A 19,416-nucleotide genomic window follows, 5' to 3' on the forward strand; every position below is an offset into this window, starting at 1 on the left:
CCCAATATTTTTAACATGTAATACCTTTTAGTTCAATATATTTTGCCAACTGTATGCACTCATTCCCTTATTTTTTAAATTTTGGGTGCCTTGAATATCCTATTTTTTTTTTCTTATTACCCTTTCCTACGCTAGACAATTAACAATATTTTTACCTTCATAGGAAACTCTCTGAGAAAAAAGCCCTTCTTTATATTTTATATATAATGAAATAACTAAACACTAACGCTTTTAGGATTAGTCTTTTACTATGGAAAACTTACTAAATATTATTAAATTCATAAGTAGATCACATAATGTTAATTCAAAATTTTATGAATGATATTTTACTAATGCTTCAGACTGCATAAAAGTCAGCATTCACTATCTTAATATATGTATCATCAGTTATTTACATTAATCAATGTAATATCATCATTTGATTACATGCATATATATTTTTTTATTTTTTTATTTTCAAGTTAATGTTCTATTTTATTATACGTGAATAATTAACTGTTCTAAGAAAATGCTCTGTATCTGACAATATTTATTTCACATTTAATAACTTTTTCCAAAATCCATCCTGAGCCATTTTCAATAAACTCATCATAGCTCTTTTTTTTTATTTTTTCGAAAGCTTCGGTAATTTCTCTTTCTATATCATACGCTTTAAGTAACTGGAAACAGTTGCGACGGAAATATGGGTAAATGTATTCAGGTTCCCCATTTTCACACTCACGACTCATTTTAACAGTAACAACTGCATACCATTTCAGACACCGATATGTTGCTATATTATCACTCAATTTTTCTACTAGTTGTGATTTTATGTACTCCAGAAACACATCTAGGTCTTGATCATTCCCTGTATTTGAGAAAATCGACTCAGTAGCGAACATATCCTTGAGACTTGTGATTTTAGCACCCGAACGTACACTGACAGGATCAGCATTTCTTCGTTTTTCTATGGTTCGCGTTAGACCATGCTCCACTCGAATATGATGTAAAAGATCGCTTTTTCTTTTAAAAGCTCGTGAACATTGAGTACAATTTCTAACATGAGTAGCTTCATGCTGTCTCAAAGCATCATCACTGGTGAAACTCTTTGAGCAACTACTGCATTTAAAAACAACTTCGTGTTTTTTCATATGTCTTCTTAAATCTCTTTGGCTTGTAAAAATTTCCGAACATTCAATACAATTTTTAAGATGGGAAGCTTCATGTCGTTCGAAATGATCAAGTTCACCAAATACCTTTGAGCAGAATTTACATTTAAAAGTAACTTTATGAATTTTCATATGTTTCCTAAAATACCTGTGACTTGTAAAATTTTCCGAACATTCAGTACATCTTTTAAGATGGGAAGCTTCATGACGTTCCAAATGATCAAGTTCACTAAATTTCTTAGGACATTTACTACATTTGTAGCTTCTTTCGTGAGATTTCAGGTGTCTATTCAAGTCACCCGTTTTCGGAAAACTTGTAAACATATCGCACAAGTAAAATTTCGAAGATGAATCGTTTCATGAATTCTTAAGTTATCAATGCGAGTGAATCGCTTGGAACACATACTGCATTGGAAAGGTGTTTTTTAATCATGAATTTTCATATGCCTATTTAAATCGCTATGTCGAACGAATGACATTTCACATTCTGAACAATGAAAGGATTTCTCTTCCGAATGGATCTTTAGGTGACGAGTCAAATTGTGCTTTAGACCAAACACTTTATCACAAATAGGACATACCTGAGAGAAAAGAGCAGAAACTCATAATCAGGAAAATAAATTAGTACATATGTACATACACATATCTCATACACAAACTCTCCCATAACAAAAATGAAATTTATTAGAATATTCATAATGTGTATGCACTTCTTAGGCTGTAATGCCTGAATTCATCATAAATCTTAAACGTTACCACCATAAAATTTTCCTCTTAAGTCATTTTTCACAAATTTAATTTCACTAAGTACATCATGTCCCAATAACATAAACATTATACGTGTAATAAACCTTAAACATATTAAAAATATATTTCATAAAACACAGTAAAACCTACCTGTTTAGGTATAAATGCATCAGTTGTAGTATTATTGGAGATTCAAGAAACTGAAGTATTAGCCATTTTAAACATAAAAATGCAAGCAAGCAACCAGTGCACAATCGTAAAACTAGTTTACAAGGTACTGTAATATTGATTTTGGAAGATATGAATTATATATGCTATAACTACGGATCTTGAAATCCCTTAAATCACCAATCAGACAATATGGATCAAAAATCAATATTGTTTAACCAATCAAATGCTTTCCATTTACTAATACATATGGAACATTCTAGAACATTCATTATCATGTGATTTCATCCTTCTGTAATTAGCTTATCAGATCTATTTCGATAACATGGTGTTTTCTGGATGACGCCAATCACCTTAGCAAAATTACTCGATTAAGGTTAAACAAGCAAACTGCTTACTAAGATAATAAGCGCATAATTAGGCAAGGAATGATCTTTCATTTAGAATTAAACATATGCATGTTATTAATCGCTAAGAACTCAAATGAACGTTTAAAAGTATAACGCTTTTTATAGCTTTAAACACTGTTTCAAAATAGAAAAGCACTCCAAAATGTTTATACAAAATCACATTATCCCCATATAGTTTTCAAAAGTGTAACCGAATTCCTATTACTAGGTTTATCAACAACAAATTGTTTTAACAACAACAAATTGTTAATGTTTTCCTAAATTTACCACATTTACCCAGTTCCCTAATTTATAAAATAAGCAACACTGAAAATAATAAGAGTTGAAACATCACTATTTTAGAATTTAGGAAAAGATATTCAATAATGAGAGCGAAAATATACTGAACTTCATGCAAGATTTTTATCATTTCATACCAAACATTTCACTATTTCGTAGATTCTTAGAATATATCCCATTTGTTTTTCAAAGAATATATACCATTTCGCATTAATTAGGTAATGACATGCGAGTTTAACTGCAGGTGTTTACTGAATAATACTAAAACTTTCAAAGAAAAAATCAAATATTTTATCATTTTTCATGAAAATTTGTGAATAATAACGACATGTCATAGAAGACCTAGATGTGTTTCTGGAGTACATAAAATCACAACTAGTAGAAAAATTGAGTGATAATATAGCAACATATCGGTGTCTGAAATGGTATGCAGTTGTTACTGTTAAAATGAGTCGTGAGTGTGAAAATGGGGAACCTGAATACATTTACCCATATTTCCGTAGCAACTGTTTGCAATTATTTAAAGCGTATGATATAGAAAGAGAAATTACGGAAGCTTTCGGAAAAATAAAAAAGAGCTATGATGAGTTTATTGAAAATGGCTCAGGATGGATTTTGGAAAAAGTTATTAAATGTGAAATAAATATTGTCAGATACACAGCATTTTCTTAGAACAGTTAATTATTCACGTATAATAAAATAAAACATTAACTTGAAAATAAAAAAAGTAAACAAAATACATGCATGTAATCGAATGATGATATTACATTGGTTAATGTAAATAACTGATGATACATGTATTAAGATAGTGAATGCTGACTTTTATGCAGTCTGAAGCATTAGTAAAATATCATTCATAAAATTTTGAATTAACATTATGTGATCTACTTATGAATTTAATAATATTTAGTAAGTTTTCCATAGTAAAAGACTAATCCTAAAAGCGTTAGTGTTTAGTTATTTCATTATATATAAAATATAAAGAAGGGCTTTTTTCTCAGAGAGTTTCCTATGAAGGTAAAAATATTGTTAATTGTCTAGCGTAGGAAAGGATAATAAGAAAAAAAAAAAAAAAATAGTATATTCAAGGCACCCAAAATTTAAAAAATAAGGGAATGGGTGCATACAGTTGGCAAAATATATTGAACTAAAGGTATTACATGTTAAAAATATTGGGAAAGACTTCTGGATGAGGACATGAAATTTGGCACTTCATTGCAAAACTTCGGTAGCTATCAAGCTAGCTTAAAGATAATTGGGACTCAAAACTAAACAATGGTAACATTAAAGAGTTTAAAAACATGCGTTCAAATATAAAAGGTATTAAAAATGTAAGGAACTACCAGAATACGCAGGAAATGTTAAAATCTGAAAATTCAAATGAAGTTAATAATGAAATAAAGTAGCAGCATTATCCATGGTAAAACTACTACAGAAGGATAAATTGTACAGTAGGCAAATTAAAACAGTACTATAAAATATAGACAAAGTAAGGCTATTCAACGAATTGGGTTGGAATAACAGTTAAAGGTTCTAAAATAAAATGCTTAATTGTAAACTGTCTCTATATTTAAAACGTTTAAACGTGTAAATTTAGCTGAAATAGTAAAATCAAAAGCGTGATTACAATCGAAAATTATAAAAAAAGAGTTGAAATTTAGAGTATTTTGTAAACTAGAAAGAAACAAGTGTCAGAAATGTATAAAAAATACATCTAAAATTAATTAAAGTTCATGTATATGGTAGGAAGATGCAATAAACAAGTTCAAAATTAGAGTATTTTAAAAATTACGAAGGTTTAAAATGTATGAAACACGTTAAAAATATCATCTAAAATTAAATAAAGTTCATATATGTGGTAAGAAAATAGAGGAATTAAGCTAAAATTAAGGATATGTTTGAAATTACGAAGGTTAAAACGTATGAAAGTAGTTAAAAATTAAATGACAGTCATGTACATAGTGTGAAAATATATAAATTAGGTTAAAATTCATAGTATGTTGGAAACTAAAAACATTCAAAAGTAGAAAAGAAGGTCAAATTTACATCTAAAATTAAATAAAGCTCATATATATGGTTCGAAAATGGAGGAATTAAGCTAAAATTAAGAGCCTGTTTGAAATTACGAAGGTTAAAACGTATGAAATTAGTTAAAAATTAAGTAAAGGCCATGCACACTGCTCAAAAAAAAAAAAAAAAAAAAAAAAGGGACAGTGCTGTATCACCCGTTCTACTGGGCCGATTGACAAAATTCAAACTGCGTTTTTCATGTCCCGAAAGCGCAACTCAGGATATATATTAGATTTATATATAGCACTATTCTAACATAGGTATTTTGACACAAAATCGGACTTTTTCTGAAATAACATACCATTTTTTTTCCATATTTCGATTCTACGACTCAGATTATGCCAGAATACCAAGTTTTGTAAAAATCGTACGACTAGTTTTTAAAATATTAGCTCTCAAAGTTTTAGCTCCTCAATGTTAATTGAATTTGGCAAATATTTATTAATATCTCTTTTTTATTGAACTTTTTTGATTTTTTCTCTCACATTTCGAAATTTAGGTTCATTCCAAATAAAGTTTACCCATTTTTTGTGTTTTATTTTTAAAATTTCTATTTTTAAATAATTTTTATAAATTTTTCGAAAAAAACCTTTGTATTATAACCTATAAATATTTTACCATCATCATAAGGTAGGTGTATTTTTAAGCATATCTGCAAAAAATTAGAATTTTTTATTCAAAATTTTCTAAGATATACACGAATTTACATATTTTCGCGTTTTGAAATTTGGCATCTTTTTTTTGAGCGATAATAACGCCAAATGTGATCTATGGATTTTTGTTAAACTGAATTGCCACAGCTATTTTTAACCTTAAATTTCAAGCAAAATTGTACGGAGAATTAATTATATGAAATTTTTTCCCTCAATAAGGCGTAATAAATATTTATTAATACTATATGAAAAGCTATTTTTTAAATTATAGATGATATTATTCAAATTTTTAACAATTTTTTTAAATTTCTCTCTTTCTTCCTTTTTTTAAAAAAATAAGAGTGCATTTTTCTAAGAGATCTTAGAAATCTTTTCTTTTTACCTTCGGCGTTTTATCGTCTGCTACTTTACTTCGTTTAAATCGAATTGTCTAAAACTGAGAATTTTCGTTTAATGTTTATTTGAATTTTATGAAAATATTTTATGACATTAACTGCATAATTTATTTCTAAACAAACTGTTGCTTTTGAAGTGGCTGAAAGAGCGGCAGATACTATCATCCATATTTTTAAAGCACAGTATATTTTTATAGAAACATAAGATTTAGAATAATCATTTATATAAGTCAAATTATGATATAAACATGCAATCCTCTAGAGACTGAATTAGTGGAAGTTCAATGGTTATGTAGAAATGATCTGCAGCTACTTAATGGCTGGATAAGTCAGCAACTTCTGTGGACAAGTAAGAATAATTATATAAACGACACACAACATTCTGGATTCAATTAACAACGAGGATACGATGTTTATTAAATGAATTTAAGAAGTTTTAAAACATAAAAAATCAACTCATTTTTTATCCTAAAATGTATTTTTGTGCGTAGCGTATTTTCGTTATATCCTTAAAATTCTAATTTAGAATGTAATTGTCAAGAACTGAATCCTAATCATCAGTAATATAATAAGTAATTATTACGGTTATTAATAAATCCTTCTTATAAAGTAGTAGCAAATATTTAAAAAAAACTTTCTGTCTGAATGCAAATATTTTTCTATGCAAAATTTTTAATTTTATATTAATCAAGATTGCACATGATATTATTTATTTGCACTTCAATTTTTACCGTCAGCTCTAGTAGAAGTTACAAATCAATTATATTTAATTAAGGATTGGATTGGATTATTCAATTATGGCAAAGCACACGAGGGTTATCTGCCTAAAGGGAGGGATGCCTTCGTGGAGGACTTTCTAAGGTAAACTGGCTCGTATACACGTTACACATGGGGAAAACCACGAAAACGCCCATGCAGCCAGCCCGTTCGCGGGATCGAACGTCAGACCGAACTAACAGTGCTCAGCGTCTTTACCGCTCGGCCGCTGGTGGGCTATTTAATTAAGGAATGACCATCTAAGCGTACCGTAACAGCAATTCAATTATTGGCGCCGTATCTTTCATGTTACTCCCGATTTTCAAGCTACATGATTTTTAATGAGTATTCGGGTTTTGCTAGTAACTTCATTTGGAAATCGCGCTTAAACTAGGTTAGTTGGTTATTTGAACATAGAAAGAACATGGGAGCTATTTGGTTAAGATGCTTTCATAGAGAACCTTTGTAAAGAGAACCTAAAAAACTACGAAAACCAACCATGCAAGCCTGGGTTAGACTTCGCAACAAACAATTAGTATCTAACAATCTTCAAATGCTAGGCAACTGGTGAAGCTCCAATTAAATCTCCAATTTAATTTGTAAGTATTTAAAATATTGTTGTATACTTAGACACAAAAAGCAGAATTTAAGTTTTGTTAACTCGTTAGTAAACTACCAAGCCGTAATGCAAATGAATATTCAATTTCTTTTGCAATAATTGTATTCACTTAATATTCTTGGAATATGAGCTAAAGAAGGAACGTTCTCGGAAGATTAAAGAAGTGTTTAAATCCAGTGATATAAGGTTTGTCTTACAAGCTCAGGATCAAAACGATTCTGCAATTGCCCCAGTAGTTGACTTGTAAATGGCTGTGAATTAAGCAGATGACTTTTAATCTTACGTTTTCAGTCATACAACGTATTCCAAATGTTTTGTATTGCATGATAATGCGTCTTTTCATTATTCAATAACCAGTCGGAGAACCGCTTGTGTTCCGAAAATAAGTATGTGTACTCAATCGTCCTGCATGTTTTTCAAATTTGTCTTCTTGTGATTTTTTTTTCTTTCCCCAAAATAAAGTTGCCTCTCAAAGGAAAGTTTTTTGATATTGAAGAGACAAAAGAAGTATGGTGTGGTGTTGGTGTATTTAATTATGGCAAAGCACACTAGGGCTATCTGCATAAGAGGAGGGATGCCTTTCGTGGAGGACTTTCTAAGGGAAACTGGCTCGTATACACGTTACACATGGGGAAAACCACGAAAACGCCCATGCAGCCAGCCCGTTCGCGGGATTCGAACCTCGGACCGAACTACCAGTGTTCAGCGACTTTACCGCTCGGCCACTGCAAAAGAAGTACGACATCTACATTTAGAGGCATGTCAAAAACAAATCTCTACAAGCCTTCTCTTCCATTACATGTTGTGCAGGCAGACAAAACGTTGCATCAGCGTAAATTCTATAATCTATTTTTATTACACTCTGATTACTTTATTAACATACGGTGAATATATAGTAAATCTTTTACTTCAGCTTAAGTAATTCGGAATTTTTGACGGAATTGTTGTCGGAACTAGGACTTAGAAGATGAGTCAAATTAAATATTTCGATAACCCAATAAATTCAAGGTCAAATTTCAATATTTTATTTTCGAAGGGAGGGGAAATTTTTTCAGTTTTGCTCCATTATCCTAAGTATATTTGTTTCGATTCTTTATTTTTTCATAAAAGCTAAAAATTTACGTATGGTATACATATAACGCATAGCTTCAAATGAAAATTTAATAATATACGGAGTGGTTATAATTAAAGTTCCACATTGAAACGGTCGTAAAACGAAAACTACTGTATCAGATGTTATCAAACCTGGTAATCGTGTAAAGGAGGTCATAGGAATTTATTTTCCGCGAAAAAAAGGAAGTTCCAAACCTCACCACCAGGGGGGAAATGGCGCTTTATGCAATATTTTTAAACGAAATATGAGTCGGAATCTAACTTAACCTTTTGTTACACGGGTTTAATATGTTGTATACTCTTAAGAAACTTTGAAGTAGGCAAATTACCATTTAAAAGCGTTAAATTCGATAAAAGTCGAGTGCGCCATCCGTGTAAGTGAGAAATTCGTCCGTGAAAACCACGAATTAGCGATTAGAAAATGTGAGATCGCAAATGACTCGCACAAGTGCGTACAATCTGGAAATCGTTTTCTTACAGATCACTAATTTGTAATTTTTGAAGCCTGAATTCGGCACTAAACCATGAAGATACTGATTCAAAACGCTTTTAATCGATTTGGGCCAAAGATATACCTCATCTAGTACCATTGCATTCTATCTAGTACCATTGCATTCTCCTATTGCATTCGATTGCGTAGCAGTCATTCCACACCGTTTAGTGTCGAATGACAGCTAGTTTTATAACTGAACCATTTTTCTCTGAAGAGCAGTCGACAGCTGGACCACTGTGATTCCAGCTCACTTAGAGTCAATGTTAAAATGTTTCGTGATACATGAACTGCAGTAACGTGGCATTTTAGATACTACGATTTTTATGCAGGGCTAGGCCCCACCTCACGTGTGTCGCACAGTTACTTAGGCAACATTTCACGAATGAACGTCTTATGAGCCAACACTTCCCCTCTTCCCACCAGACCTCAATCTCTGTGACAACCTCTGTGGCTATTGGGTTATCTCAAAAGCACTGTTTATGGTGATAATCTAAACAATTTGGCAGAAATGAAAAATGTGATACACTGACATGTCCGTTACATTCCTCCTGATATGCTAAGAGCTGCTGTTGAGAATGCAGTAACAGGATTTAACTTGCTTTCGGAAAATGCTGGACGCTACATTGAACATGCTTGGTAGCACGTTTCGCAAAATATTAAACACATTTTAAACAGATGTTTTCGTGTCTTATTTCATTTGACAATATTGTATACAGCGCCATTTTCCCCCTAGTGGTGGGTTTTTGAACTCTTTTTTTCCCTCGGAAAATAAATTCCCATAACCTCCTTTACACGATTCCCAAGTTTGATAACATTTGGTCCGGTAGTTTTCCTTTTATGACCATTTCAAATGGGAACTTTAATTATAACCACCATGCAAATTAAACTTTAAAAGTTTGACAAGTTGGTTCAAGTCCCAGCTTTAAAAATATATGTATATAAATATAAATCTTTTACATTAATCATCCTAGAAAGAATGTTTTACGAAGCTAATCTTTACCTCGCGTTATAGATTGTATAAAAAAACATGATCTTTAATATGATTTAGATTGTTTCAGCTGATATAAGAATCGGGTCACTCGGTGGTTCAGAATAAACCCTGCTGGACTGTTTTATTTCTTTGTCCTTTAGCAAAAATATCTTAATTAAAATATTTATTCTTTGGACTTCGCTTTAAACTTAATTTATAGTTAAAATGACTAGAAAATGAAAAGCTGTTTTCAACTGAATCGCAATTCATGTAACTGATATTTTAAAAAATTGACAAGAATGCAAAATTTATGTCTAGCAATCGAAAAATCTTAATTTTCTTGTGTGAGCACTGAAAATAACTGTAGAAGAAAAGAAGAAAATTAGGGAGAAAAGTAAGCAAACATTTGCAGGGAAATTTGGCTGTCAGGCATACCAAGATGTTTAAAAAAGTTGGACGCTTTTGAATATATTTTCAGGATACTTCAAAGAATTTAGGCGTTCAAAGAGAAAACACTTGAACGTGTACACCAGCAAATACCATCAATTGAGCTTGTGTTAGCAGAAAAGACAAAAACGATATCATTGCAGATTAAAGTGAAGAGCGACTGGTTTTAGTCTATATGGTTGTATAAATTTAAATTCGTTATAGAACATCATATCGTATCATAAATGGAGAATCCCATAATTTTCTCAGTCAAATTATTTGAAGATTCAGGAGTTTATCCAGTATTTTGTATGTGGATGTCACCTAAAAGCGTTTTTTTTTACCCTCCTGATGAAACAGCGGCCGAGCGGTAAAGTCGCTGAACACTGGTAGTTCGGTCCGAGGTTCGAATCCCGCGAACGGGCTGGCTGCATGGGCGTTTTCGTGGTTTTCCCCATGTGTAACGTGTACACGAGCCAGTTTCCCTTAGAAAGTCCTCCACGAAGGCATCCCTCCTCTTAGGCAGATAGCCCTAGTGTGCTTTGTCATAATTAAATAAATCAAAACCTCTTGATGAAACCAGTCTTTCCTTTCATCTCATACCTTCAAAATGTTTAGTCTCTAAAGACTGATAAAACTCTAACGAAATACTTCGTGAAGAACTTTCTAAGGGAAACCAGCTGTCATACACGGTACACATGAGAAAATCCACGAAAACGCCCATGCAACTAGCCCGTTTAGCGGGATTCGAACCCCGGAGTGAACTACCAGTGTTCAGCGACTTTACCGCTTGGCTGTTTGTTGGCCTTTATGAAATGGAAGGCGATAACTTTATTTAAAATAATTGTCAGAAGTACCAAAATGTTTCGAAAAGTTGGATGCTTTTTAATATACTTGCAGAATGCCTAAAGAAAAAGAGCAAGAATAAAGTAGAATGCTTGAAGGAAAAGATAAGAAAAAATAAATTTTTGCGTAAAATTTAGTATTTGAATTTTTTTAAATTTAAAACCTTTTAATCTTATGATATTTTATTCTTGCGATTTCAAAAATAAAATATTTGACTAAAACATGAATAACATTTTAAGAAACCAAATGTAGGATAAAATTGTGTAAAGCAATGGGCACAAAGATAAAACTGTTTTAAGCAGTGTATGCAAGTCATCCTAAGTTAAAATGTCGTTTATACATCTCTCTTATTTATATATCTCTTTTCTGAACGGAACATTGAAAGGCGTGTTAACTTTGCTTTACTGTATTTTCTCTTTTAATATATGCAGTTTTCAAACGCATAGTAGTCTGGGTTACAAAGTATTCCTCCGAAAGAAACGCAATTCAAATAAATAAAATCAAATTCTGGAAAATTTATATTAATAAATATATTTAAAATGCTCAATTCGAAGGAATAAATAGAAAATTTTAAAACAATTATCTCAAGAGACAATGCAACACAAACAATTAAAATAAAAGTATAAGAATTTAAAAATTACCTAAAATAATAACTATGACAAAAAATATATATAAAGAAAACTATTTGAATAAAAATAAACGCTGCACCTTTATTTACGCAGTTCGAATAGGTAAATAGAAATTTTTAAAACAGTTATTTGAAAAAAATATGCAACTTAAATAATTAAAATGAAATTCAAAAAAGAAAATATTACTTAAGATAATAAGTTATAATTAAAAATATAATCGAAAGAATATTATTTGGAAAAAAGGAACGATGGTGCCTTTTTTTCCTCTCACGGGAAAGGAAACTAGGTTGCTATATATTAAGAAGTTCGCCAAGTGAGCTATTCTTGGCGCAAACTGACAAAAAAGTGCCAACATAAATTTGTGAATTTCTCCGTAAATTTCGCTCCAAATTTTACAAAATTTCATATTTAGGCGTAATTTGAGTCGTAGAATCGAAATATGTAAAAAAATTGGTATGTTATTTCAGAAGAAGTCCGATTTTGTGTCAAAATACCTATGTTAGAATAGTGCTATATATAAATCTAATATATATCCTAAGTCGCGCTTTCGAGACATGAAGAACGCAATTTGAATTTTGTCAATCGGCCCAGTAGATCGGGAGATATAGGACTGTCCTTTTTTTTTTTTTTTTTTTTTTTTGAGTAGTGTACATAGTCTATAAATATAGAAAATTAGTTACCATTCAGAGTATGTACAAAACTGTGTTTTAAACTGTACTCAAGATCTCAATTCTCTGGCTCAGGCCCATAATACCATTAGTTTAGTCTGGGTCCCAGGTCATTGTGATTTTGCTGGAAATGAACTAGCTGATAAAGTAGCAAAAGATGCTTCGCAACTCCCCATGTCTGGCCCAGAACCATTTTACCCAGTTTCATATCAAACGGTTAAAAAAGAAGTAAGAAGCTGGATAAAGAACAAACATGATGATATATGGTCTAAACTTCCAGACTGTGCTCATTCTAAATTGGTGCTCAGTACACTTAACCTTTCAGGTAAACTCATACACCTCAGTAGAACTAACTTACGCCAGGTAATTCAAATTGTTACTGGACATGCTTATCTAGCTAAGCATCTCCACAAATGTGGTCTTGTTGAATCTCCTCTCTGCCCAGCTTGTGGAGAAGAAGAGGAAACATCTTTTCACTTTTTGGGACGATGTCCGGTGTTCTCTGTCCCTAGAAACAAATTCCTTGGGTTTCCCTATATTACCTTTGATCAAGCCCTTTTATACAAAGGGCTCTCTGGCATAATAGGGTTTCTGATGTATACTAAACACCTACAGGTAAGGTGAATATGGAACCACAAGAAACAAGCTTTGAGACGCCCTATGAGTTCTTTTTTTTTTTTTTTTTTTGAAAAGAAACTATGCAGGGATTTCCCTCTCATAGCTGTGTTTTGGAATATAATGATATCAAATCTTTATACACTACCTGGCCTTTTGGCTTGAGAATGCACCTCTGCCCTCCTTATTTATTTATTTATTTGACTCTCCATCGCACTCTTGTTTGGTCAAGAATTGCGTTTGGTGGTTTGGGAGGGATTGAATCGGTTTTCCATCCAATAGGGAAGTTTTTACGATCCAGCCGACACCTTGAACTTAGAGATGGGATCTTTTGCTGATACTATAGATTTGGTGTCAGTTTGAGATCTTATCTATTTATTATTTACCTTTTACGGGAGTTACCATTTAAATCCCTTAACTTAAATGATCAAATGGCGGAAGAGTAATGGGCAATTTTGCCTAAACTCCTTTCCTTCTTTTCATAAGAAGGAAGCGCCCTATTGTTATGTTATGTTATGTTGGAAACTTAAGAAAAAGTTAAAACTAACTATATAAATTGTGTTACATCTAAAATTAAATAAAAGTCAGGTATATGATCTGAAAATATAGGAATTGTGTTAAAATTAAGACTATATTGGAAATAATGAAGGTCAAAATGTATGAAAACAATCCAATAACATTCATGTATGCAGTGTGAAAATATAAATTGGTTAAAAATTAGAGTACATTGAATATTATGAAGGTTAAAATGTATAAAACAAGCTAAAAATGTAACATCTAAAATAAAGTAAAGGTCATCTATATGATCAAAATGCATGAAATAAGTTAAAATACAGAGTATGTTGAAGATCGCTAACTTTAAAAAGAGCAAAAAAAGTTGCAAATTGCAACTAACATTGAATAAAATAACACATAAAAAACGCGTGTTTTAGTAATTACACTTGTAAAATATAACAGATAAGTTAAAAGTATTGATTAAAAGGAATTCTGGGTAGAATAAATTTAATACTAAAAATGAGTAATGTAATTAAGCTTACGGAAAGTAAATCTGGTATTATGAACAGAAGATTTAGGAAATAAGGTAAAATTCTGAGTATATAAGGAAGTCTTGAAAAAATTTACATCTAAAATTAAGGCCTTCTGAATTAATCATTAAATTAAAAAATAATCGTCGTTAAAGGTACTTAGAAAATAACCATCATATAGTTAGTAAAATAGCTGGAATACAAAGGAAAATATAAGTCTAAACATGGATTAACAAAGAACCTCCGGAAAATCAATAAAAGATAATCTCTTATCAAAGTGTGACGTCATCTTATCAGTTAAATGAAGAATCTTGACACACTCCTTATCTACTGCGTCTCCGGGTGCTGGCTCATCCGCAATCCGCCTTCGCAATCTGAATTTTCACCGCCTCTAAATTTGCACTTCGCACCTCCTCCTGCCCCTGAACTGTCCGTTTCCTACTACTCATGCCAGGTTAAGTAAATGGGCTGCCATTACCGTCAGAGAGGCTATGTCCATCCCAGAAGCCGGATCCGGTGAAGTCCAGTGGCGTAGTGGATTCTACAAATGAGATCAAGTTTATAGTAGTTGAGCGAATCCTGTAAGAGTCTGGACAGAGCGAGCGGACTTTACACGGAATCTACGTGTTAGTAGCCTTATTCCCCAGCTGAGGAGCGGAATTCGTCCAAGAAAAACCGTATGTTAACATTGCGAGTCTAAAGAAGTGAGGTACATATAAGATATACTCAATCTAAGATATTATTTTTGTTAATCTTCCTATGCAACTTTAAATTTCTTCACTTGTTTGTTTCAATAATAAAACCACATTTTGGTTAAAGTTTTTGTATTTCCTGCAAAATTATACTTCGAAGTTATATCAGTGCAAGTTTTCAAAGAATTAAATTGAGAATCGTTTTCCACTATCGTAGTGCCCACCAGCGGCCGAGCGGTAAAGTCGTTGGTAGTTCGGTCCGTGGTTCGAATCCCGCGAACGGACTGGCTGCATGGGCGTTTTCGTGGTTTTCCCCATGTGTAACGTGTATACGAGCCAGTTTCCCTTAGAAAGTCCTCCACGAAGGCATCCCTCCCCTTATGCAGATAGCCCTCGTGTGCTTTGCTATAATTAAATACACCACACCAATCCACTATGTAATTTATATTTAACACTATTGTAATCTATACATAATTAAACGCCTGATTTGAATATAAATATCAGACTTAATAAAAGTCTACGTTTTAGGTTAAGTTTGTGCACTAATTTTCACACATAAAGTATTGATCGAACTAAATACTTTATTTTCATATCAGTTGTAGTAACTTAGAATCAAGATATTCTCAAATAGTACATAGATTTAAATGAAATAACATTTTTCATTAACCTGCTTATCTCAAAACATACCTGTATATAAAACATACCTGTATGCAAACTATATCTATTTTTACGAAAAATATTGAACCAGAGGTACTAATTATGCCGCTGAAGGATTATGCAAATATTCGAAGTCGAATACATAAGGGTACACGTGCGTGCCCACGGAGTTGTGATTGCGGATGGGATATAAAGGCACAAGAGGCTTTGGAGGATTTGTGTGCTTGTACTCTTTCAGGACATTTGCCGTGTTTCTCGCAAGAGTTGGGTCACTTTTATAAGACATCAGGTAAAATGAGTAGTCACGAAAGTATGGATCACGGAATAAGATGGAAAATTATGGGTAGATTGGAGGCAGGGCAATCACAAGCGAAAGTAGCTACAGAGCTTAATGTAACGGCCATTGTCGTCTCAGTTTGTAGAAATAGTTTCAGGACACTAGACCCTTTTCGGAAAGACTGGACAAAACCGACCAAGAACCCTGACTGCTATGAAGTACAGAGGGGAGATCTTAGAACCCTATGTTCGACTTTTCAGGGCACAGCTGCACCTGGGTTCCCGTTAATAGACGGCAACGTTAGTCCACATAGGAATCTGCTGGTCAACAAATGAAAAGTAAAGTTATTCGTCTCATGCATTGGCCACCCAGATCTCCTGATCTTAACCCTATAGAGCCTGTCTGGGGCGATATTGCAAGGGCAATTTGATCTCGCCATCCCAGAGTTGAAAACTGCCTTGCTGCAGGAGTAGGATCGATTACCATAGAAACTTCTCCACTGCCATCTGTTCAGTAAGCCGTCACGCTGCGCGACCTCTGTGGCTGTAAGTAGGGACCACACATCATATTAGACTCATTTTCTGTTCGATATCACACCGTGGATTTTTTACATCTAAGCACTATGAGCTTTGCTAATAATAATAATGCCTACATAAAGTGATTTTTGAATGGTACATCCCTTTCTCTGTTATAAATGTATATTCATAAGAAATTTCATTAAAATCTGTTCATTATTTTTTCAGAAACTATATGTAATGTGCAAATTCTCAAAATCTGTTCATTGGTTTTTCAGAAATTATACGTAATGTGCAAATTCTCTTAATTTTGCACATGAGTTTAATAACGTAAATTATTTCCACCTAATTAGTATACCTAATTAGTATACCTAATTATTATCTATTACAAGATGTTATGGCTGAAAATCTATTCTATACAGTTTCAGAACTATCAGGCCGACTAAATATTCCAAAAATTAAAAATATGATGATTTGAATAAAAATGGGTATGTAAGTTGTTATGATGTATGGGTATTCCATGCTTTAACAAAGTAGAATACGCGAGCTCGAATTTCGGCTCCTTTTCTGAGGTGAAGAGAGGATAGAATACAATAATGTTACAAGAAAAAGATCCATGGGAAAAAAGTTGCGGTAAGTCAGAAGAACCTTCTTTAGAAACATCATCACGAGGGAGGCTGCATTCTGAAAGTAATGTTTGTGTATAATAGAACTGCAATACTATACTGAGGTAGTACGTGTGAGTATAGCTTGCACTAACTAGAAAAACAGTAATCTTATTTGAGATAGACATATAGCAATTAATAATGAAATTTAATAAGAAAAATAACATAGCTGGATACATTATGAAGATAGGGCATGGTCCCAACACAGGCACGGATATCGAGGTTCACTCGTGCAACTCGTTGCTCTCCGTCAGCCTGTAATGTTGCCATACGGGTTTAGACTGTCTTTCGCTCATTTTCGGTTTTCTATACAGGTTTGAGTTCGTATCGCCTATTTGGCGATGGCGCTGGAATACTGTGAATTCTTGCCACGAAATCGGACAATAAATTTGAAAAAATACTGTTCCTAAAAGACGGTTTTAAAAGCAAAAACAGAAGAAAAGCTTCCAGAACTGACGAGTTATTCAGATATTGTCTTCCATCATGACAATGCTTGGCCTCAAATATGGATGAATGTCAGCCAAAGAATTACAGAATATAATGCTGGAATTCTTTAGCTCGCCTTCCATGTTCAATAGACCAAAGTTCTCTCTGATATTTCCATCTCTTCAGATCACTTCAAAATTATCTGAACGGCTTGGAGTTCACTTCTTTGGAGACCGTCAAATAGTACCCTAATAAGTTCTGTTCGAATTAACCTAATAACGTTTTTTTTTTAAAAGAATTTTCTAGCTGCCAGAAAGAAAGCATATATATATATATATATATATATAATTTTAAACAAATTAAATTTAAATTTTAACAAACACGTATAAAAGTAAAAAAGCAAATTTAAAAAAAGCAAATTTAAAGCCAATATATATATATATATATGTGATGTACCAGCTTTTGTCAGGAATAAATAGATTGTTGAAGAATCATCAATGTAGTCGTAAGTTAAATTATCAGACGATAGTTTTAAAAAACAGGATCCATTTATTATATTTCAGAAGAAAATAGCAATTACAAAAATCTGATCTCCGGAGTAAATAAAAAGAATTATTAATAATATTTTGTATGAAGTTTACTGCATCGTGACATTTAAGAAAAAGCCCCGATATTCCTTCTGCGAGTCTTTTTATAGCCTCTGGAAAGGCGGAGCTTCCTTGAAAATACGTCAGCCAATCCAGTTCGCTTGAAATATTTCCAGAACATTCTAAAATTGTACGTGTAGAAAAGGCAGGAAAAACAACTTGACTACGGGGCTGTGGATTTAATTCCACGTAATTTCAAATAAGAGAACGTCGCCATTAAAAATGAAAAGAACATACAGTTAGAATTTTAAGTGTATTCTTGATTATGGAATTTTATTATTACATATATATATTTAAAAAAATGTGTAAACATATAAAAGATTTAATTCTCGAACTAATCTGCATTATCATTTAAATTCAGAAGCATAAGCAAATCAAGTGCAAAACCAATCCATGAAAATAAATTCACTAATTTAGCAAATTAAAATTAATCCATACAATTTTTTTTTAAATGCATAAGTGAATGACTGTTGAGCAGGCAGGAGACAGACTTATCAAGGGGAAGTTGCCTCCAAACCTAACTCTCCAATCATTCAATTCGTGTTTCGTCATACGTGCAGGCAACGGTAAAAGTCAAAACCAAAAGTAAAAAGTGAAGAATGTCCAAAAAGAAATACCAATAAAGTGGTACCCTTAGAAATTAGCATTTAAAAATTAAAGTTTTAAAAGGAAAGTACTAATGAAGTCTTTTGAGAAACAAGCAAGTAAAGTCAAGTATTAAATTAAACTTTTTTTAAAAAAAATAAATTTAAAAAAAACTAATTTTTTATAAAAAATAATCTAGAAACTAATGCATTTTAGAAACCCTTGTCTACAGACACCTCCCCTACACGAATATGCATATCAATAAAAAGAAACTAAAAAAGAACTAGACATAATCCATATAAACCAATAAGAAACTTAAAGAACTAATTTACAATTTTTAAAAAACAAATATATACTTAAAAATATAATTTCATATCTAGAAAATACTTAAATACTACATAAAAAATTTTTAAAAATACTTAAAGCAAGTAAATAGTAAGTTTTAATTCTAACTTACCTACTAAATGAGCGTTGGGGTCTGCAAAAGTGTTTTTAAAGAGAAGTAAGTGTGTTCTTCAAATTAATTATATAGATGGCGCTTATGTAGGTAAAGTTGACTGCCAAGCTGCTATCTTTGTTATATTAAAAATTTTTTGCAAACATTAATATTAAAAAATATATCTAGAAAAAATTAAAAATCCTAAAGGTATGTAATTCAAGTTTTAATTTTAACGATAAATTATTTAGGGAGTTAAGCCAATCAAGAGGGGTAAATTTGCTCGAAGTAAAATAGAGTTAAGTGGTATTGTGAATTAATAAATGTAAACTGTTTGTAATGTGAAATGTGTGTTGTGTTGAAAAATTGTGTAAAAATTGCAAGGCAAATAATTAAAGTAATGGAGTAAAAATGAAATGTTTTAAAATGAAAGTTTTAAAGCAAAATTTAAAATGTCAAAAAATTTCCAGTCCTTAAAAAACCTCT

General features: G+C 32.0%; 1 protein-coding gene across 2 annotated transcripts in view; it reads right to left on the reverse strand.

Annotated features, from left to right (window-relative positions):
* Window positions 1–238: 238 nt before the first annotated feature.
* Window positions 239–19,416, reverse strand: part of LOC146993259 (uncharacterized) — a 29,466-nt gene continuing 10,288 nt past the window's right edge. For both annotated transcript variants that reach the window (XM_085807629.1, XM_085807628.1), the window contains exon 3: window positions 239–1,729. Coding sequence is in view for 1 of the 2 variants with exons in the window: in XM_085807628.1 (XP_085663754.1) it covers window positions 501–1,472 (972 nt within the window). In the remaining variant the exon portion in view is untranslated. The remainder of the gene's footprint in view (window positions 1,730–19,416) is intronic.

Source organism: Stegodyphus dumicola, chromosome X1, assembly GCF_044657685.1.
Source record: "Stegodyphus dumicola isolate Sdum_Otavi_A_Nest chromosome X1, ASM4465768v1".
Lineage (NCBI taxonomy): Eukaryota > Metazoa > Arthropoda > Arachnida > Araneae > Eresidae > Stegodyphus > Stegodyphus dumicola.